The 22,014-nt window shown below is 43.7% G+C and overlaps 1 protein-coding gene across 3 annotated transcripts; it reads right to left on the bottom strand.

The window, feature by feature from the left end:
• Positions 1–2,373: 2,373 nt before the first annotated feature.
• Positions 2,374–21,726, bottom strand: PLIN2 (perilipin 2). 3 transcript variants are annotated; one of them, XM_041763139.1, is made up of 10 exons: positions 21,566–21,726; positions 20,241–20,343; positions 20,039–20,096; positions 19,701–19,896; positions 17,078–17,160; positions 15,952–16,237; positions 15,183–15,364; positions 13,831–13,965; positions 12,862–13,152; positions 2,374–2,781 (listed from the first exon to the last, which is right to left on the bottom strand). In XM_041763139.1, exons 3-10 carry the CDS (start codon positions 20,066–20,068, stop codon positions 2,641–2,643), a joined length of 1,344 nt encoding a protein of 447 aa, XP_041619073.1. In that variant the 5' UTR covers positions 20,069–20,096; positions 20,241–20,343; positions 21,566–21,726; the 3' UTR covers positions 2,374–2,640. The 3 variants fall into 3 exon arrangements, with proteins under 3 accessions (XP_041619073.1, XP_041619074.1, XP_041619075.1); XM_041763140.1 differs by lacking the exon at positions 21,566–21,726 and adding an exon at positions 21,365–21,448; XM_041763141.1 differs by lacking the exon at positions 2,374–2,781 and having other exon boundaries at positions 12,450–13,152.
• Between the last annotated feature and the right edge of the window lie 288 nt (positions 21,727–22,014).

Raw genomic sequence — 22,014 nt, 5'->3', positions numbered from 1 at the left:
GGCTTTCCTCCATCCCCCTCCACTCCTTTTTTTCTTACAACTTTCCTGTTGAGGATCTGAGGCTATTTGACTTGAATAACTTCTCTTATTCTGGGTTTTACTGATTGCACCTTTGCTATAGTTCAATATGTTCTTCTGTCTCTGTCCTCTGTATTTCCTTCAAATTGGCACCTGGATCCAGAGAATTGGTGAGATTCAGTTATGATCCCTTTGGCAAGTCTAGATGATGGTTGGCATATGTTGTTTCATCAGGCTGTACATAGCTTTATTTATGCCATTAACAAGGATTGATGCTAAATGCCTAGATCTAGTAATTTACTGTGGATCTTAAAATGTTAAAATTCTAATTTATTATTTGTTATGAACTGAATGTTTGTGCCTCCCTCCCAATTCCTATGTTGAAGTCCTACTTCTCAAAGTGATGGTATTAGAAAGTAGAGCCTTTGGAAGGTAATTAGGATTAGATGGGGTCCTAAGGGTGGAACCTTCCTGAATAAGATTAATGCCCTTACTCTCTGCTCTTTCCACCATTTGAGGATACAAAGGGAAGTGGACTCTGCAACCTGCAAGGGTCTTCACCCAAACCCAACCAGACTGACACCCTGATTGCAAACTCCCAGTCTCCAGAACTATGAGAAATGTGGGCAGCCCGGGTGGCTCAGCAGTTTAGCGCCTGCCTTCAGCCCAGGGTGTGATCCTGGAGTTCTGGGATCGAATCCCACATCGAGTTCCCCGCATGGAGCCTGCTTCTCCCTCTGCCTGTGTCTCTGTGTCTCTCATGAATAAATAAATAAAATCTTAAAAAAAAAAAAAACTGTGAGAAATAAGTGTTGTTTAAACCACTCAGTCTAAGGTAACTCATTATGGAAGTCCAAATTGACCAAGATATTATTTCTTTTTCCTCTTTTTAGAATAGGAATTTTCCCTCATTTACTCTTTTATCTAGTGGTAAAAATATAAGGAAGGATAGGGAGCCTGGGTGGCTCAATCGTTTAAGGCATCTGACTTTTGGTTTTTGGCTCTGGTCGGATCTCAGGGTTGTGAGATGGAGCTCAGCATGGGGCTGCGCACTCAGTGTAAAATCTGCTTGAGACTCTTTCTCCCTCTCTAAAATAAGATCTTAAAAAAATTAGATAGATAGATAGATAGATAGATAGATAGATAGATAGATAGATAAATTGTTGATTCTTTCCCTTTTACAGTTAATTGGTTTACTATCATCCCCTGAAGGTAACCAATTAAATTGTTTATATGTATAATGGGGGCACCAGGGTGGCTCAGTAGGTTAAGTGTCTGCCTTTGCCTCAAGTCATGGCCCCTGGGTCCTGGGATTGAGCCCCACATGGGGCTCTCTGCTCAGCAGGGAGGCTGCTTCTCTCTCTCTCTCCCTTTGCCTGCCGCTCCCCATGCTTATTTGCTCTACTCTCTGTCAAATAAACTTTTTAAAAAAAATCTTTGTATGTGTAATGATATATTTGGATATTCAAGGGGGTTCACATTTGATGGGGTTCAGTCTATTGCAATTATTATTATTATTGAAGTTCAAATTGTCCTATCTGTACTCATTGGGAAATTCTTCAAATTTGTTCCTTTGCTATCTGGAATAGCAAGAAGTTCAAGGATTATCTTGTATATTTTCTGCCTTAAATCTGGAATCAGGGCAGCCCAGGTGGCTCAGCAGTTTAGTGTCACCTTCGGCCCAGGGCATGATCCTGGAGGCCCAGGTCCGAGTCCCACGTCGAGCTCCCTGCATGGTGCCTGCTTCTCCCTCTGCCTATGTTTCTGCCTCTCTCTCTTTGTCTCTCATGAATAAATAAAATCTTAAAAAAAAAAAAATCTGGAATCAGCCATTTCTCCAAGAAGCCCTGATTTCTTTGAGAGAGAGGGTATTTCAAAACGACTATTTGGACACTAGGGATGCTCACAATTACTGGGCCAACCATTGTTTCTACAATTTACTTAATACTTTTTTTTAAAAGATTTTATTTATTCATGAGAGACACAGAGAGAGAGGCAGAGACATAGGTAGAGAGAGAAGCAGGCTCCCTGCAAGGAGCCTGATGTGGGACTTGATCCCAAACCCCAGGATCATGCCCTGAGCCAAAGGAAGATCAACTGCTGAGCTACCCAAGCATCCCAACTTCTTTAATACTTATTCAATGCCAGGCATTGCTCTAAGCTTTTCACAAATACTAATTTGCTTTTTCTAAATAACAAACCTACTACTATGCCCATTTTACAGATGAGGAAGTAAAGGTATATATATATATATATAAACCCTGACTATACACCTATGAGACATCCCCATCCTGGGAGGCCAAAACAAAAAGAAAAATGTCCATACATCAAAAGGAAAAAAAAAACCCACTCTGATTCAAGATTATACAGCATAATCTTTATAGGCATTTCAATGATTAAATTTTGAAGAATTATATGAAATGATAAATGCTACAGAACTGAGTTCTCTTACAAAAGTTTAAACCAATCAGTTTCATTACAATTATGACCAAATAGCCAAAAACAAAAAAAAGATAAACCCATAAGAGATTAATCCCCAAAGCCTCAGGAATAAACACATGAGCAAGCATGAAATTTACTGTGACACAAGTTGTGTATTCAGCCAAAAGGAGTATTTTCTTTTTAATTATTCAACATTTTGCCCTGAGAAAACTCAGGGCCATTATCATGTGAATGATCTGATCCATCCTCCTCTTCCAAAGCTATAATATCTGGAATTTCATCAGTCTCAGATGTCAAGTCTATGGCAGTGAAGTCAAATACCTGAAAAAGAAGAATCTTGGATATTAAAACAAACACTAATGAAGTGCGCTGTCAGGTCCAGGACTCATGGAAACATGAATACATATGAATGAACCTTACTTTCCCCATAGACATATAAGGCCTTCTAGCCTTATACCCACAATTCACTTATATTATAAAAGTACTGAGGAAATTTCTCTTTAAAAGGAAACAATTAGGGGCACCTGTGTGGCTCAATCGGCTAAGTGTCTGCTTTCATCTCAGGTCATGATCCCAGGGTCCTGGGATTGAGTCCCAAATCCGGGGGCTCCTGCTTCTCCTATTCCCACTGCCCCTCCCCCTGCTGTACTCTCTCCCCCACTTGGTCTCTCAAATACGTAAATAAAATCTTTTCAAAAAATGAAAAAAAAATGGGCAGCCCAGGTGGCTCAGTGGTTTAGTGCCACCTTTGGCCCAGGGTGTGGTCCTGGAGACCTGGGATCGAGTCCCACGTCGGGCTCCCTGCATGGAGCCTGCTTCTCCCTCTGCCTCTCTCTCTCTCTCTGTGTGTCTCGCAGAACTAACAGAGTGAAAGTTTTTTTTTTTCTGAAAAATACAAAATATAAAGCCTTTCTGGTCATTCATCTATTAATCTACTATTCTCTTTTTAAAAGATTTTATTTATTCAGAGAGACACAGAGAGAGAGGCAGAGACATAGGCAGAGGGAGAAGAGGCTCCCTGAGAAGAGACTGATGTGGGACTTGATCCCAGGACCCCAGGATCACTACCTGAGGCAAAGGCAGAGGTGCTCAACCACTGAGCCACCCAGACATCCCTAATCTACTATTCTCTTAAAAACAGTAATGCTCCACCTTCCCATAAATCTGACTTACAAATATAAACCCTTTGAGAAATGCCTAAGAACTCAGAAAGGAAAAGGTCTTTTAATAGTTGAAATAACCATCACAAAGTTCTAGTACATCTCTGCACAGGAAAGGCTTTTAGGGATAAGAAGTTCTATTAACTCTTACTTTACATGCAATTTTGATAAGCTAAGTGATGTTTCTTGGCCAATAGCAGATTAGAAGCAGAAAAGCAGTAAGGTATAAAAAAGCTAGCTAATCACCTAACAGGGACAAATCCCCTAACAACAAAAATCCATCAAAACACAGATAGATGGGGAGGAAGAAAAGAGGAGTCTTTGTCTAATAGGTATAGTTTATGCTTGGGATGATAAAGTTCTAGAAACAGAAAGTGGTAATGATGGCACAACATGGTGAATATACCTAAGGCCATTGAATCTGTGCACTTAAGAATGGCTAAAGTGGGTGGCAAGAATGGCTGAAGTATGGATCGCTTGGGTTCTTCAGTCAGTTAAGCTTGATTTTAGCTCAGGTCATGATCTTAGCTCAGGTCATGATCTCAGGGTCCTGGGATCAAGCCTCGAGTTGGGCTCTCTGCTCAGTGAAATGTTTGTTTCAGGACACCCCACCGCCACCACCACTCTCCACTCTCTCTGTCCAAAATAAACAAATCTTTCTTTTTAATGGCTAAAATGGTAAATTTGATGTTGTGTATATTTTACAATTAAGCAATAGTAAAAACAAACCAAGAGGAAAAACAGACAAGAAGAGGGAATCTTTTTTTTTTTTTATTTATTTATGATAGTCACAGAGAGAGAGAGAGAGAGGCAGAGACACAGGCAGAGGGAGAAGCAGGCTCCATGCACCGGGAGCCCGATGTGGGATTCGATCCCGGGTCTCCAGGATCGCGCCCTGGGCCAAAGGCAGGCGCCAAACCGCTGCGCCACCCAGGGATCCCAAGAAGAGGGAATCTTGTTTATCATTTTTTTCCCTAAGAACTCAGGTGCTCAGAGAACTGCCTGGTCCGAGGCATGAACTTCTACTGTTTGTTGTTGAAGCTCTCAGTTTGGGCAGAGCTAACTGCTTTCTAGCTATTTATGAATGCTCACTTTGCAAAGATTAGATCCAACCTGATACCCACAAAAGCCAGCAATGCTTATACAAATTCATTCAGAACATCAACCAGGCAAGCAACTATTGCAATGTTAGCTTTATTCATTAAAGATACATCTTATTTAGCTCTCTCTTCTGAACTATCTCTACTAATTGGATGTTTCAACATCCAATATCACTTGGTTTTTAACAACTATAAAATAGGGGATCCCTGGGTGGCTCAGCAGTTTAGTGCCTGCCTTTGGCCCAGGGCACGATCCTGGAGTCCTGGGATCAAGTCCCACATCAGGCTCCCTGCATGGAGCCTGCTTCTCCCTCTGCCTGTGTCTCTGCCTCTTTCTCCCTCTATGTCTATCATGAATAAATAAAATCTTAAAAAAATATATATATATAAAATAGAAGAAGCTACAAGAAGATTCAGGTAGAGAAATCTTCTGGGTCCCAAACAAGGATGCAAGCAGTAGTTTTCTCCTATTAGAGAGTGCTAGAACAGAAAAAAATACATGCCCTTTGACATCAGTAGACATCAAACTAAACCCCCACCAAACTACCTATTTTTTCAACCTGTTTCCTCAACTTTCATGTGAGGAAAAGACCTAATTGATTTGGTTACAGGTGAAGAATGAAGGTTAGAATGAGCCTAACTTGTAAAAGGTGCTCAACAGTAGCTTTTATTTTCTTTAGTTCCCTAAAGGCCAAGACACACACACACACACACACACACACACACACACACACACACACCCTAAAGGCCAAGACACACACACACACACACACACACACACACACACACACAACCTCCAAAGTCACCTATAGGCTAGGTAACTATTGGTCTAAAGCAGAATTCTTTGCAGAAGGTTGATGATCCCACACTCAAAATTTTAGGAGAAAAATTTAGGAGAAAAATTTTCAATGCAATCATCAAAAACACACAAAAATGCCTCTAGTACCTGAGATGCTTTAGAAGAGCCACATGAATAATTCCCCTTCCATATATCCAGAAAGATCCAGAGTGTCTCATTCCCATTAAATTCTTGGCTATCTGAAAAACCTACTTGGGGGCTGTGAATAAAATAGAGGGTGGGGAGGGACACCTGGGTGGCTCAGGGGTTGAGCCTCTGCCTTCAGCCCAGGGCATGATCCTGGAGTTCCGGGATGAAATCCCACGTCAGGTCCCGCATGGAGCCTCCTTCTCCCTCTGCCTATGTCTCTACTTCTCTATCTCTCGGTATCTCTCATGAATAAACAATTAAATCTTAAAAAAAAAAAAAAAATAGGTGGGGCAACAAAGAGGTAATCACAGTCCATCGGGTTTCCACGGTGAGTTTAATGTAAAATGTTGTGGTTGTACCTGACCATCTACACAAGGTTTTTACAAATGTGGCACAAGATAAATCACTTCACACATCTATAGAATAAATCCCTTTTTCATTGACACGAACAAGTGTAGCCTGGACCATTGATGGAGTGTAAGGAGTCTCTTGCAGAGAATGCCCCTCAGGGATAGAGGCCAATTATGAAATTAATGAGATAACCATAGTCCCTCCCTGAAAGGACAGGAAACCAGATACACATTCTTCTCAAGAAAACCAAGTGACCATGCTAGGACTTCTGTGACCCTATGTACCTTTTGCAGGTTGCTTACCATATGACCTCAGGGGGCATCTTTCATATCACAGACTTCATATATTTTATATTTTTCATAATTACTATATGATTCTCATATTTACTATAACAACTTTCCAGAAGGTGGTGCTACACATATTGAGGATATATGCCATTTTCTAATTTGCCTAAAGATGGCTGCTGGTGACCTGGGGCCCTGTATAGGTGAGACTATTACAGAAATAAAAACATGGGGGCATCTGGGTGGCTCAGTTAAGCATCTGACTTGATTTCAGCTCAGGTCATGATCTCAGGGTGATGGGATTGAGCCCTGGGTCAGCTTCCTGCTCAGCCAGGAGTCTGTTAGAAATTCTCTCTCCTCCTCCTCCCTCTGCTCCTCCACACTGTTCTCTCTCTCTCTCAAAATAAATAAATCTTGAAAAAAAAATATCTCTGGGAATTTAACTTGTGTCTGTCTTCAGCTCAGGTCATGATCCTGGAGTCCCAGGATTGAGTTCTGCATTGGGCTCCCTGCTGATCAGGGAGTCTGCTTCTTCCCCTCCTTTTGCTCCTCCCTCCTGCTCATGCTCTCAAGCTCACTCTCTCTCTAATAAAGAAAATCTTTTTTAGGAACCTAAACTTTGAGGGATGCCTGGGTGGCTCAGCAGTTGAGCGTCTGCATTCGATCAGGGCGTGATCCTGGGATCCGGGATGAAGTCCCGCATCAGGCTTCCTGCAAGGGGCCTGCTTCTCCCTCTGCCTATGTTTCTGCCTCTCTGTGTCATGAATAAATAGATAAATCTTAAAAAAACAAAACCACCCCTGAAAGTTGTTTGTATAAAAATAATTTGATAAATAGGGCTATGAAAGGGTCTTACAAGAGGTAATGATTAGATCTAACACCAAACACACAAGGAAAACCCTGTTCAGGGTTGGATTTAGAAGTATCTCACCATCCATAACAGATTGCATATGTAGCTTGTTGAAGTGCTTGTAGGCTAGAGAGCTGGGAGCATCTTGGTTCTGCTTTACTTGAATAGTTTGATACAGTACTATCCCCTGGTACATATCCCCTTCCCTGCTGTGGAAACACCCTCTCACACCCTGATGCTTTATCCATAGCTAACAAGTCTGTGGAAATGACTAGAACTCTCAGAGTAAGAAGCAGGGTGCCAGTGATCCCACCAAAATTAATGCGATTCTTGGTATCCCTGGCACAACATTCAACTAGTCACTGTTAGGTCCTATGTATTCAATTCATTTGAGCAGGAAAATCAAGAGTAGATCTTAGGACACTTAATGGAACCCACACTAAGAGTCTGATTTGAAGAAAAGAGACTAGAGGTAACCTTAGTCCTATTTTTGTCTCTGATTAGAATAATTTGTTTCCTTTGGTTCTCTAAGAATACTCAGTGGATCACCTGAAGTAGAATCACTAGGGATGATGCTTTTATTTTTCAGGGATGCTTTTAGGTTGGTTTGTATTTGTTTTGTTTTTAAAGGATGCTTTTATAAAGTGCAGATGCCTGGTACTACCACCAATCCTAACAAACAGATTTACTGGATGTGAAACCCAGGAATCTGCATTTTATCTTCACAGTTGATAATCCCTGGCATAGACAGAGAAGGCAGGAGATATGTTATTCGTGCAGAGAGTTCACTAGAGCTATTTTATACAAGTTGGTCTGGGGACACCTGGGTAGCTCAGTGGTGGAGCGTCTACCTTTTCAGCTCAGGGTGTGATCCGGGGATCTGGGATTGAGTCCCACATTGGGCCCCCTGAGAGCAACCTGCTTCTTTCTGCCTAGGTCTCTGCCTCTGGCTCTCGTGAATAAATAAATCTTAAAAAAAAAAAAAAAAAAAAAAGTCAGTCTGATAGATATGAGCGACCTTAGTTAAGTTTTCCTGTGCTCTAGCCTGTGTGGAGTAGACAAAACAAAAGGACAAACATCTACTCTTTCTAATGCTAAGTTTCCACTTAACTGGTTGGCTAGAATAAAAGCCAGATAACAGCTGTTGGTGAAGGTGTGGAGAAACCAGAATCCCCATACCTTGCTGGTGGGCATGCAAGATGGTGCAGCCACTTTCAAAAGTTTGGCAGTTCCACAAACAATTAGACACAGTGGCTATATGACCCACTCACAGTTCCACTCCCAAGTATATACCCAAGAGAAATGAAAACATTGGTAACTATTTCTCCATCATTATCTACATAAAAGTACCATTTTTTTTTTACATTAATACAATCATATTTATTAGTTTCCAGACTCCCATAAGACACATACCTAAAGCAGAACACTGCAAACTGACATTACTAGCAGCAATCCTCCCTAAACATGAAGAATTTAGTGAACTTCATAATTAGGAGTAATTTCAAGACAAGATTATAAGTTATGGTTTTTCTTTTAGCAGCTGGTATATGAATAGTGAAAGTATAAATACAGAGAGTAATCCAGGTTTAGCCCCATCTAAAAAAAAACATTAATAAGTCATAAAAGTACATAAAATTAAAAAAAAAAAAAACAAAAACAAAAAAAAGTACATAAAATTCTTGACTTTTGTAAAGTGTCAGTTAACAATGCTGTCCACTACTTTCCTCACTTAAGTTCTAGAAGGCATTAGAACTTTTCCTTCCCCTCACAGGAATTATCACCTAAATTAGCTTTCTTTTTTGCTTTGACCAATAAAACGGAAAACCCAAATTGTTGCCCTGCCATTCCTTTTAACAGGATACTGTTTTTTGTTTTGGTTTTTAAGATTTTATTTATTTGAGAGAGAGCAAGAGCAGGGTGGGGGGTTGGGGGAGGAAGGGCAGGAGAGGGGCAAAGGGAGAAAGATTTTCCACTGAGCAGGGAGTCAGGTGCGCTGCCATTCCTATACTGCCTTATGCTTAAATGTAATATTTTGTAGGTTAATTTTGTAATAAAGGTAGAGAATTTTTAAATTAACAGCCTGGGGCCAGAGTAAAGAACAAATAGTGTTCTAAACCAGGATATCATTTGAATATTCATCAACAAGTTTCCCCTAAGACCATAAGCATCTCTTGAGGAAAGTTTCTGGTCTTTCCATTCTCATCAGGGAACACTTCATGTCTTATACCATTAGAAACTTAAATACTGGGACCCCTGGGTGGCTTAGCGGTTAAGCATCTGCCTTCAGCTCAGGGTGTGATCCTGGAGTCCTGGGATTGAGTCCCACCATCAGGCTCCCCGCATGGAGCCTGTGTCTCCTCCCTCTGCCTAGGTCTCTTATGAATAAATAAAATCTTAAAAACAGGGATCCCTGGGTGGCTCAGTGGTTTAGCGCCTGCCTTCAGCCCAGGGAGTGATCCTGGAGACCCTGGATGAGTCCCACATCAGGCTCCCTGCATGGAGCCTGCTTCTCCCTCTGCCTGTGTCTCTGCTTCTAGCTCTCATGAATAAATAAATAAAATCTTAAAAAAAAAAAAAAACTCAAATACTGAATTTAATCGTTTTTTAATGCAGCTACATATCCAGAATAATGTAGCTACCTACATATCTCACAAGATCATCATCCACGCAGACCTCAGTGCTAGGTCACCTCCTGGAGCTGGCCACAGTCCAAAGTCCATGAAAACCCAGGGAGATCAGACTGGCCAGGGACCCTCCTTTCCATACCCCATTTCCTCTCCGAGGCATTAGACTTCATTTCTTCATTCTTTAGACTCATTTCTTAAAGATTTATGCACAAATATCTGCCCTGCCCTGTATTCCTTCCTCCCTCACCAGCCACCTCCATGAACTAAATGGTATTCTAAAAGAGAGCTCAGGGGACCCTGGGTGGCTCAGTTATTTAAGCATCTGCCTTTGGCTCGGTCATAATCCCAGGGTCCTGGGATTGAGCCTTCTATGCAGCTCCTTCCTGGGTGGCGATCCTGCTTCTCCCCTCCCTGCTCCATATTCTCACTCCGTATGCCAAATAAAAATCTTTAAAAAATAAAAACAAAATAAAGAGGATAGTTTAGATCAAATTTGTTTTTCCTTTTTCAACTCATTAGATTTTCCATATCTATAATGCCTTATCAAAGTGGCTATATTTCCCTAATCATGGCCTGGTATTACTACATACTTACATCTGGACTGGCAAGGTAAACATACTATAGGTCACTACCCTACAGATGGTGTCCCCATGCCTCTAGTGCAAAACAGAAAAAGACACCCCACCCTCAAATACTTCACTTCCATCTGTGAAAGCATCGCTAATTTTACATTGCAGGATAGAAAGCTAAGGCTAAGAGATTAATGGCTAGGACACCACATTCCTTTGATTTTTTTTACCCAGAACCAGAATCTGTATTATTATTACATGCAAAGGAAAAAACATCTTTGAACAAACACGCCATGACAGCCTTCATGCAGCCAAATATTTAAAAACATTCCAAAGTTACTGTGCTTAGTCAACTTTTTTTTCCTAACAAGAATTGTCCTCCTTGGGGAAGTCTGTTTAAACCAAAACTGCCAGTTTATGCAACAATAAAGCTGTAAGATGCAAGAACACAACTTTGAGACATGTTGACAATGGAAGGGAATGCACGTAGTCACAAACTTGAGACACAAGGACAGACAAAACCACAAGTACGCATAGCACACGGCAAAAAACGAGGGCCAATGGTGTTCTTCTGGAAGTTAAGAGTAGTCTTTATATTGTCTTGCTCATGAAGAATCGCTTTGAGAATGGTCTCATTTTCATAAGCAATTCAGTTAGCACTATAACTTCTATGATGGGAAACAGAAGTTTGTTCAGGATAAGGTGGGTATAATATAATTTTCCAACCAATAAGAATAAACCACAAGATAGGAGGCTTGGGTCAAAGGGGCAAAGTCATGTCCAAATTGAAGTTAAAAAAAAAAAAAAAAAGTTTTAAGGGAAAGTGAAAAAGAAGCAATTGCTCTAGAATGTGTTACTGGGAGCAGGCAGGCATGTGCTTCTGGGATGGAACCTGGCAGTCCACCTTCCCAGAAACCAGGTGCTCCTTGGCTTCAAGTATCTCAGTGAGTCCCTCCCTTTCAATTGAACTCACCTGCTACTGACTCCTGGCATTACAAGGGGGAAAATTTAGTTCTGTAACTTGGTAAACTTTGAGGTCTCACATCCAAGATGTATGTAGGTAAGCACTGCTTCCTTGTTCAGGATAGAAAAGGGGAGACAAATAATCTTAGACTCCAGTTCTGCCAAAGGACAGCCTTACTAACCTTTTAGCAGGAAGACAGAAGCGTGTAGCTCTATTTCACAAGTCCTAAGTTATTTTTGAAATAGTGTGGCATCCTACAGCTTTGTTATAAGGCAGTTCATGAGATTTCCTCCCCCAGTTGACCAACATCGAAGGGCTGGAAGTCTGAATATCCTAGGGAGGATGTAAGCAGCCTTTCCCGCAGAGGGTCTAAAGTCTTTCTAAGTACTTTCACAGGCTCTTCTAAAAGGTATCTCAGCAACTAGTGTTAGTGACTTTTTGTCAAAGTGACAATACAGCAAGTCCAGTCCAGTTGAGAACGGATACCAACCAGTACTCAGTTCAGGGCTCACACTTCCAACAGCCCTTTAACAAGAAATGCCTGCTGCCTTTATGTGAAACTGATGCCAAGAGTCACTCACTGGCTTCCTTTTTCAGTTTTGTTTCCTTTTCAGCAAGGCAGTCAGCCATGAGCAGCCTTCCACTGCCTTAAAAATCCCCTCTCAGAGGTTAAGTAAATAGGGAGACACAAAGGTAGTAACTGTCACCTTATAAAAATTCCTGTATGCACATTAGCTTTATTTTGTTTAAAACCTGTTATCAAACACTCCATTCTTAGCACTCACCTTCCAATGTTATTACCCTGCCAAATTCCCCAGAGGGTCGACTGGAATTCATGTATGTGTATTCATACCCCTGTCATGCAGGCCAAGCAGATCTATGAAAGCAACACACAAAAGCACATGGAACACACAAGCATAGACTTGATCTATTCTGCAGTGAATTTTATTGAATCCATAGGGCACATTCCTTCATGAAAAAAAAAAAAAAAAAAAAAACGCTAAAGTCATACAGGCATGCTTTGTGAGACAAACCAGTGAGATGAAGCCTGCTCAGACCAGACAGGAACAGATAGATACCAGTTTACAACCACAGCTCACATGAGGGTGTTTTTATTCAATACAAACAAACAGCAACAATGTTAACAGGATGAGGCCATAAATCCATTGAAACTTTCTGGGAGTCCTGGCTAGGCTGACCAACCTATCACTCTTTTCTTACCAGCCAGGTAAACAAGAACTCATCTGCTAATGCCAAAAATTGTAAAGCTGTTAATCCAGTTAGAAATGACTACAACTGAGGATCTTTAGCTAGCTGCTTCCCCAATTCAGAGTTGCCGAGCAGGTTAATTTCAACATAACAAAAGTATCATGTGGCCTGCTGCACCAAGAACAGCTTTAATGTGTTCTGTCCTCAGGCTGCTGGACCTCCTGACTGGTTGTGTCCTTCTGTGCACCTTGGTCCTGAGTATTCTGAGACTCGGTCAGCTGAGGATAAAAGGGACCTACCAGCCAGTTGAGAGGTGTGTTGTTAACAAGATAATCCATCACATCATCTAAAGACTCCTTCATTTTCTGCAGCTGCCCCTTGCTGGAAGTGAGGAGGCTGTCAGACACTTCCTTAAAGGAGGCAGCATTGCGGAACACTGAGTACATGTCACCAGCCATCACCCCCAAGTGACTGGCCTGATCTTGGATGTTCTGTGGTAACCCTTGGATGTTGGACAGCAGGGTGTGGCACGTGGTCTGGAGCTGCTGAGTCAGGTTGCCGGCAATAGCCAGAGTACGTGACTCAATGAGCTAAAAACAAAACAAGTTGAAAAATTAGCAATAGATCCAGTAGTGCTATTTATGAATCAGTTCAATTACAGTAAACTGGTTATACACCTAGCACATACATGGATTCTTTGACTTTTAAAAATCCTGAGAACCCTGAATAGAGAAGTATTATTCACTTTTCAGGGATACTCGTACTAACTTCTGGAACCCAAAGAACCACCTCATAGGACCACAGCATGCTAGTGTTCTGTCTGGAACATTAGTGCCCTTTCACCTAGTTTATTCACCCGGTAGATTGCAGCTTAGCATCAAGCTCTTCCCAGAAGCCATCTGACTCAACCATCCTCACTCAAAAGCTGAGTTAGGTTCCTTTCTTATGTATTCTCATGGCATCTCTGTTTATGCTGTCCAAAAGCACTGTAGCAGTAAAAATGCTTATATTCCCCGTTAGTCCTGTCTATACCCATACGAGCGTAAGGCCATGTTTCTCATTTAGTAGTACTGTTATGGCCAACACATGTGTCTGTAGGTTAAGTTACTGCATGTTTTCCTTTTCTGTCACTTGACCTATGTACACAGCATTTTTCAAACTTTTGATAAAGAAGAGTATTCTAAGGAACAATGGGAAAATGGAAAATGAAAATTTGGTAAGAACATCTTCAGAAACTGTAGTGGAAGACTCTGTCCCCAGTGTCTTACCTCAGCACAGTGGGATTCATCTGTATCATCATAGCCAATGCTTCTTTTCCACTCCACCCAGGAGAGGTAGAACTTATCCTGAGCACCTTGAATTTTCTGGTTGGCACTATGCACATTCTTTCTGGCAAATTCGATCTGGAGCACATTGAAATAACACAAAGGAACAAACTTGTCAGGTATTCATGTTAGCCGGTTCTCAGATATAGAATATCAATCAGACAATATAAAAAACAAGAATTCCCATGAGAGTTTAAGGAGAGACCCCTGCTATCATTGTTAATTATTGGTTTTTTGTAAATCAAACAAGTAATTGTAGCTCTTCACTGCCTCTATTTAACTATTAAACCACTGCCTCCAAATTTACCTCCAGTTTAGCATAGGTAACTCAAACTTATATGTACATACATAAAAAATAAAATTACAAAAGGAAAAAGAATTAAAACATCCTCTTCCCTGTTGCCAGCTATCTTTTTCCCCTTTGAAGAAACCAGATTCTAATGGCAATACAATACACACTGTTCTGTAATTTGGCAACTTTCAATGGCTACACAATAGTCTTTTATGATGTAGCAATTTAATTTCCTAGTAGCTGATATAGGAAACATTTCCAAAAGTAAAACCACATAAGGCATAGAGGTGTTTGTAGCTTGCTCAGAATAGTCCCTGTATCCCCCAGAAGTGCCTAAGTGCAAGCATGCCTTCTTCCCTACCTCATTACTCATAGCATCAAGCTTCACCAATGTGATAGGCCAAGAGAAGCATCTGTAATTGGGTCCCTCACAGTAAGATTAACATTGCTTCATAGAATTCAGCTACTTATACTTGCTTTTCTGCGAGTTGTTTGTACTCTGCCCATTTTCTATTGGGTTTTTCATTAAGATTAAAATTATTGGATTTTGGGCAGCCCAGGTGGCTCAGCGGTTTAGCGCCACCTTCAGCCCAAGGCCTGATTCTGGAGACCCCGGATCAAGTACCAAGCAGGCTCCCTGTCTGGAACCTGCTTCTCCCTCTGCCTGTGTCTCTGCCTCTCTCGCTCTCACGAATAAATAGATCTTAAAAAAAAAAAAATTTCTTGGATTTCATGACATTTACTCTCATCCCTTGACATAAATGAACTCACTTTACCTACCTTGATTTTTTTTCTTTTAAGATTGTTATTTATTTGTTCACGACAGACACACAGAGAGAGGCAGAGACACAGGCAGAGGGGAGAAGCAGGCTCCCTGTAGGGAGCTGGATGCGGGACCCAATCCCCAGATCTCAGGGTCACACCGTGAGCGGAACGCAGACATTCAACCACTGAGCCACCCAGGCGTCCCACTTTAGCTGCCTTTAAATGAAGTTTTACTCACCAGATTAACAGTGGAATGGAGCTGAGAAATGGTCTCTTGGCCTTTTTGCTTGGCTTCTTTAACCCTGCTGAGAGCCTGTTGGTAGGCACGTGAGCGGAGCTTGGTAGACAGGGAGCCCAGTCTAATGTAATAACTTGGTTTCTGAACTGTATCAAACCCTTCAACTTTTTTTGCTTCTTTTTCTGAAATTAGGGGGGAAAAAAAAGGAGGGGGTATAAAAAACATAAGAGATCACAGCTAAAAGTGATGAAGCCTGGCCTCTAACCTGGATCTCACTTAGTCCATTCTACCCACCTACCAAGCAATTATTCTCTCATTTTCCCAACATAGTTCCTGTCTGCTGCTGGGCTTGACCACCCAAAATATACATATTACTGCATCTAACATTGGTGTGATAAAGGTTGTACCATTTGATGGTGGTGATGGTTGGGCAACTCTTAACTCAGAATCAAACAGGTGACTTTTATGGTATATGATGTAAATTCAGTGAAGCAGTTTTAAAAGACTGCTTTTAAGATATAAACCAGGGATCCCTGGGTGGCGCAGCGGTTTGGCGCCTGCCTTTGGCCCAGGGCGCGATCCTGGAGACCCGGGATCGAATCCCACGTCGGGCTCCCGGTGCATGGAGCCTGCTTCTCCCTCTGCCTGTGTCTCTGCCTCTCTCTCTCTCTCTCACTGTGTGCCTATCATAAATAAATAAAAATTAAAAAAAAAAAATTAAAAAAAAAATAAGATATAAACCATTAGTTCAAGACAAAACTCCAATTACCTAGTTCTTTCTCAGTGAGAGGGAGGTACTGGTCCACCAGCAACTCTGATTTGGTGAGTGCATTTTCTACTCCGCTGCTCACCAGCTGCATCATCCGACTTTCCAAGACTGTGTTAATGCTGCCATTGACCACAGACTTAGTCTTCTCCACGCTGCCAGTCATCGCTCCTTTGGTCTTGTCCATCACCCCACTGATAGTGCTTGCCATGGAGTCCTTGGCCCCGGTCACAGTAGTGGTCACAGCATCTTTTGCCCCAGTCATAGCACCTCTGGCATTGGCAACAACCTACAAATAGAAAAACAGATTGCTTGGCTGAGCAGAAGCAGAGGCATAAATATTCAGTAAGGCAGCCCACTGAAGTGCTAATGAAGGAATCTGGCCTTTTCACTCTCTTTTGGTCTTTAGGTCTTAGGCAACTTGCTAAGTGTTATTAGAGGACCCAGCAATCCTCTAGGTTTTAATAATCCTCTAAGAGTCAATAAGCCTCAATCTCCTTATCAGGTATATCTGCCCTATCTGCCATCACTTAAAGGTTGTTGGAAGAGCAAAGAAGGTAAAATGATACAAAATCTGTTAAGGGATTAAAAAAAAAAAAAAAAAAACTAGATGAATGTGAAATAAGGCACAAAGAGTACTGTAGAGAAGAATGGTATTTTCCACATTGACGTGCTTATAGTGAGAGCAGCTCACACATGCCTATGAGCGGAGACAAATACACCATGCCCACCTGGCCCTATGCACACAGCCCCAGAAGGCCAACACAGGGGCAGAGATGTCATTCTCCATTCTACTGGATGTGCTCGCAGACACTGAATGAGAAAAAGGTCTAAATACCACATCTGCACTTATCTAATACTATGTGGAAATCAGTTATTTGTGAGAGCGTTATCACCTACAGAGGCAAAAATCACAAATCAACAAAGATCAAACTAAAAGCACTGTAGTCCAAAGGTGGCTAGTTCATCTCTGCTTTAGACATAACCTGACAATTCAGGAAAGGAGTGGCCTTTCAAAAATACATCCAGGAGGAGAGAATATTTCCTGTTTAGGATATGCACAGCCAGTGCTAAACAGAACATGAAGACGTAGGAGGTAGCAAGCCTTAGCACTCCTGCCCGAGCTCACCTGGTTTGTTGGCTGATTCAGAATAGGCAGTTTCTCCTCAATCCTGTCTAGCCCCTTACAAGCATAGGTATTGGCAACTGCAACTAGAGAATGACAAACGGAGAAAATGTTAAGTGTACATAAGAATGAATATATAGTATTATACCCTGAACTTTATTTAGGCTTTATTACAAAACCTTAGCAAGAATGCTGATCTTCATTTATTATACAATGCACCGCCTAGTGTTTCTAGCTCAGCAGCAGGTTGCTGACAATGGTCTTCTACTGACAAGGAAATAAGGGGGTGGAAGGGAAAGCAGGCAGAGGCAGTGACCTGCCAGGTAGGAAGCTGGCTAAGAAGCTTCTTCCTCATCAACTGATACCTAGGGTTAATGCCAAGAGAAGCCAAGCTTCACCTGAACTCTCATTCCAGGAGTGAAGTAACTGAAAACTCTCAGAATTATTTCCACTTCCCCACCTACACTTAATCCAGTAAATGGCAGCGTCTTTTGGCTTATCACCAGGAAACTATGCTAACAGCACCCCAGATCTGACCAACAAAGCCCAGATTTTAGTCTCAGCTTTCCTTCCAATGGTGACCTACCCAAGCAATAATAACAAAACCAGTTTTTAAACGTTCCTTATAGTGCTAAAAGTCCATGATCTAACCATTTAGAGGAATGATTTAAACCTTTACTCAAAGGTGGTTAATAACACAAAGAAATGGGACCCTTCAAAAGCTGCTGGTGGGAATGCAAAATGGTGCAGCTGCTTTGCAGTCTGGCAGTTCCTCCAAAGCTTAGTTATTAGAGGACCCAGCAATCCTCTAGGTTTTTACCCAGGATAACTGAGAACCTATGTCCACACAAAAACTTGTACACAGGGGATCCCTGGGTGGCTCAGTGGTTTAGCACCTGCCTTCAGCCCAGGGTATGGTCCTGGGATCGAGTCCCGCATCAGGCTCCCTGCATGGAGCCTGCTTCTCCCTGTTTGTGTCTCTGCCTCTCCTCTCTCATGAATAAATAGGATCTTAAAAAACAAAAAAACTTGTACACAGATGTTCACAGCATTCGTTATCCATCATCCTCCAAAATGGAAGCAACTCAAATGTCCATCATTTGATGAATGAATAAAGTATTATCTGTCCACACAATAGAATAGGATTCCACAATAAAAAGGAATGAGGTACTGATGTGACACTACAATATGAATAAACCTTGAACACATTACACTAAGAAGCCAGTCATGAAGAGACATTCTTTATGGTTCCATTTATATTAAATGTCCAAGAGAGAAATCTATAAAAACAGAAAAGAGATTAGTAGTTGCCTAAGAGGGTTGGAAGGAATGGGGAAGAGATTGCCAATGGATATAAGGTTTCTTCCTTTTGGGGGGGCGGGGGAGGATGGTTCCTTTTTTTTTTTTTTTCCATTGGGGGGGGGGGGGGGGGGGGGAGCCAGAGACAAAGACAGAGGGAGAAACAGGCTCCATGCAGGGAGCCCAACGTGGGACTCGATCCCGGGTCTCCAGGATCACACCCCATTCTGCAGGCGACGCCAAACCGCTGCGCTACAGGGGCTGCCCGAACTGTAGCAACAAAATACATAAGAAGAAGGTAAGGTGTATTTTTTTTTTTTTTTTAAGATTCATTTTATTTGGGATCCCTGGGTGGCTTAGTGGTTTAGTGCCTGCCTTCGGCCCAGGACGTGATCCTGCATCAGGTTTCCTGCATGGAGCCTGCTTCTCCACCTCTCTGTCTCTCTCATGATTCATTTGATTTATTCATGAAAGAGAGAAAGAGAGACAGACAGAAGGGCAGAGACATAGGCAGAGGGAGAAGCAGGCTCCCCACAGGGAACCTGATGTGGGACTCCATCCCAGATCCTGGGATCACCCCCTGAGCCGCAGGCAGAAATTCAGTGGCATGAAGTTCATTCACAAAGATGTGCAATTATCATATTATTTCCAGTAATTCCAAAACAGGAATTGGTATGAGGTTCCTTTCTCAGGTGATGACAAGGTTTTAAAATCAATTGTAGAGATACTTACACAACTCTGTGAAGAAACTGAAAACCACTTAAGTGAGTGGACTACATGGTGTTAATTACATCTCAGCACTGTTACTTTTTTTTTTTTTTTTTTTAATTTATGATAGTCACAGAGAGAGAGAGAGAGAGAGGCAGAGACACAGGCAGAGGGAGAAGCAGGCTCCATGCACCGGGAGCCCGATGTGGGATTCGATCCCGGGTCTCCAGGATCGGGCCCTGGGCCAAAGGCAGGCGCCAAACCGCTGCGCCACCCAGGGATCCCAGCACTGTTACTTTTGAAAATAGTTCATGAAGTCCTTATTTCAGTTCACCCACTCACTCCCCTTGTGATCTCAGCTGTCACCAGAGGCATCTCTGGGGGAACGTTTAAACTCTACAGAACATCTACTGTTAGGAGGCAGGCCTTCTAGGACAATGAGGGCCATGTGGCAGTTTCTAAGTCAAGGCAGCATATGCCTCAGGAATGATTAAGGATTCCCTGACATTGCCTCTATGTACCAGGGGCATAAGGCTGGCATCCACGTATTCCAGACAGTTCCTGGCTCACCCCTACCCAATCCCTTGGGCTGCATCTAAAGGAAGAAACCAGAACTCACTTTGTGGCTCCAGCTTCTGGATGATGGGCAGAGCGCTCATCACAGCCACGGAAGTGAGGGTCTTCACACCCTTCTCTGCCATCTCGCACACAGACTTCAAGTACGGATACTGATCCTTTGTACTGATGTAAGCCGCAGAAACAAGGTCGTATGTGGAGCTCACCAAGGGCAGGTTGGCAACCCGAGTCACCACACTCTGCAATCAAGCAGAAGAAAATGTTAACTCGTTCAAAACACACAGTGGAAGGAAAGGAATCAAGACCATGAAATAATAAAATAAAATAAATAAAACAGAAGATAAATAAAATAAAATAAAATAAATAAAATAAAATTCATACCGGTTGTGGATCAACTGCAACAGATGCCATTTTTCTTCTTGGAGAAAGAGAAAGAGATCTGTGGAAGAGAAACTTATTTCAGGATGCCAGAAGGCTCTCTCAGATTCATTCCCCATCCAAGTAAATGTGAATTTCAAGAAAAGAAAAATTCAAGATGAGGTTAAGCATAGTCTTCTGCACTTCTCTCCACCCTCCCCCATACCTTCTCAGTCTCAGCTTTTCAGCTGAGTTTTCAGTTTTCAGGCAAACTCGTTCTGAGGCGGCCTTTCAGAAATAATGGGTAAAGTTCCAACAGAAAAGAGGGTCTGTGGGGGGAAAAGCAAAGAGACTGTGTTATCCAGATATTTGTCTTATTTGTCCACCCGGATAATAGAAGTGCTTTTGGTAGACAAACATCCGATCACGAAAAACATCGGAACCAAGTTAAAATCCCTGTTAAAAACTAAAAGAGCCGGGGTGCCTGAGCAGGAGAGAGTTGGGAGTTTAAGCCCTATGTTGAGTGCACAAATTACGTAAAAATTCAATCTTTAAAAAAGGAGACATTTCTGGGACTCCCGGGGGGCTCGGCGGTAGAGCGTCCGCCTTCCGCTCAGGGCGTGACCCGGGTCTGGGGCTCGACTCCCACCCTGGGCCCCCTGTGAGGCGCCTGCTCTCCCTCTTAAGTCCCTGCCCCTCTCTCCGGGTCTCTCACGAATATATAATCTTTTTTTAAAAAGAGATTTCAAGTCGAGTACATTTTTAACAATCAGGACTCTCAAGGGGAAGCACTTGGGGGGATTTATTCCTTGGGAGGAATCGAGTACTCCAGGAGGCTTTTTTTTCTTAAAATATTTTACTTATTTATTCATGAGAGACGAGAGAGAGACGGGGGTGGGGGGCGCAGGCGGAGACCCAGGCAGAGGGAGAAGCAGGCTCCACGCAGGGAGCCCGACGCGGGACTCGACCCCGGGTCTCCAGGATCGCGCCCCGGGCTGCAGGCGGCGCTAAACCGCTGCGCCACCGGGGATCCCTCCAGGAGGCTTTGAAACGTGAACGCGCGGCCCCCACGACCTAGCGCGCACAGCAGGCGGCCTGGCTGCTGCGCCGCGGGGCCCGGGAGAGCCCGCACCGTCCGCTCGCCGCCCGCCCCCGCCCCCGCCGCCGCCGCCCGGGGAGTCCCCCTCCCCCCGCCGCCCGCGGTCCCGGCGCCACAGGCCGGGAGGAAGGGCCCCCGCAGGCGCAGGTCGGGCGCAGCCGCAGCCCCCACCGCCTCGCTGTGGCTGGGAACCGCGCAACAGGATTCCGCCCCAGCCGACCTGCTGGCGCACTTCCCCTTCAGGCACGTACCTTCGGGACACATGGATACTGTTACCCCGCCAGCAAGCCTGAAGCTACGCCCGCCCTGAAGCTGCCGGCGGAAGAGACCCCACGTCCACGCCCACGCCCACGCCCACGCCCACAGCAAAGGTGGCAGGCGCAGGCCCAGGAGCTCGCCCCCGCCCCGCGGGCACCGCCCGCCCGCCCAGCGCAGAGGCGGCGCGCACCCACCTGCCGCCCGCAGCGCCGACGCCGAGGTCCCGGGAGTCCCGCGCTGCGCTCCCGGAGCCGGCCCCGCGACCCGGCTATATAGCCCCCGCCCCGCCCCGCCCCGCCCCGCCCCCGCCCCGCACCACGTGACCGCCCCCGGGCCGCGGAGCAGCCCCAGGCCCCGCCCCGGGCCGCGCTCCCGCGGAGGTGGGCGGGCTGCACGGTAGGGGCGGGGCGGGGCGGGGGGGTGCCGCGGGCCGGGGTTTGCAAAAGGCGGCGGCAGGGTTGCGCGCACGACTGAGCAGTGACCTGTTGATTCCCGTCAGTCCTCAGAGGAGAACTGCCTGTAAAAAGGGAAAACCAGGGCTTTTCGACCTATTTTTTTTTTTTTTTAGCAAGGAAATCATTTCTAAAGTTTTGTGAAATTCTAACCCGATGACGGACCCGTAGAGATGATTTTATTGCTCCCT

This window comes from Vulpes lagopus, chromosome 7, assembly GCF_018345385.1.
Source record: "Vulpes lagopus strain Blue_001 chromosome 7, ASM1834538v1, whole genome shotgun sequence".
Classification (NCBI taxonomy): Eukaryota; Metazoa; Chordata; class Mammalia; order Carnivora; family Canidae; genus Vulpes; species Vulpes lagopus.
This window is presented reverse-complemented; position numbering and strand designations above follow the sequence as displayed.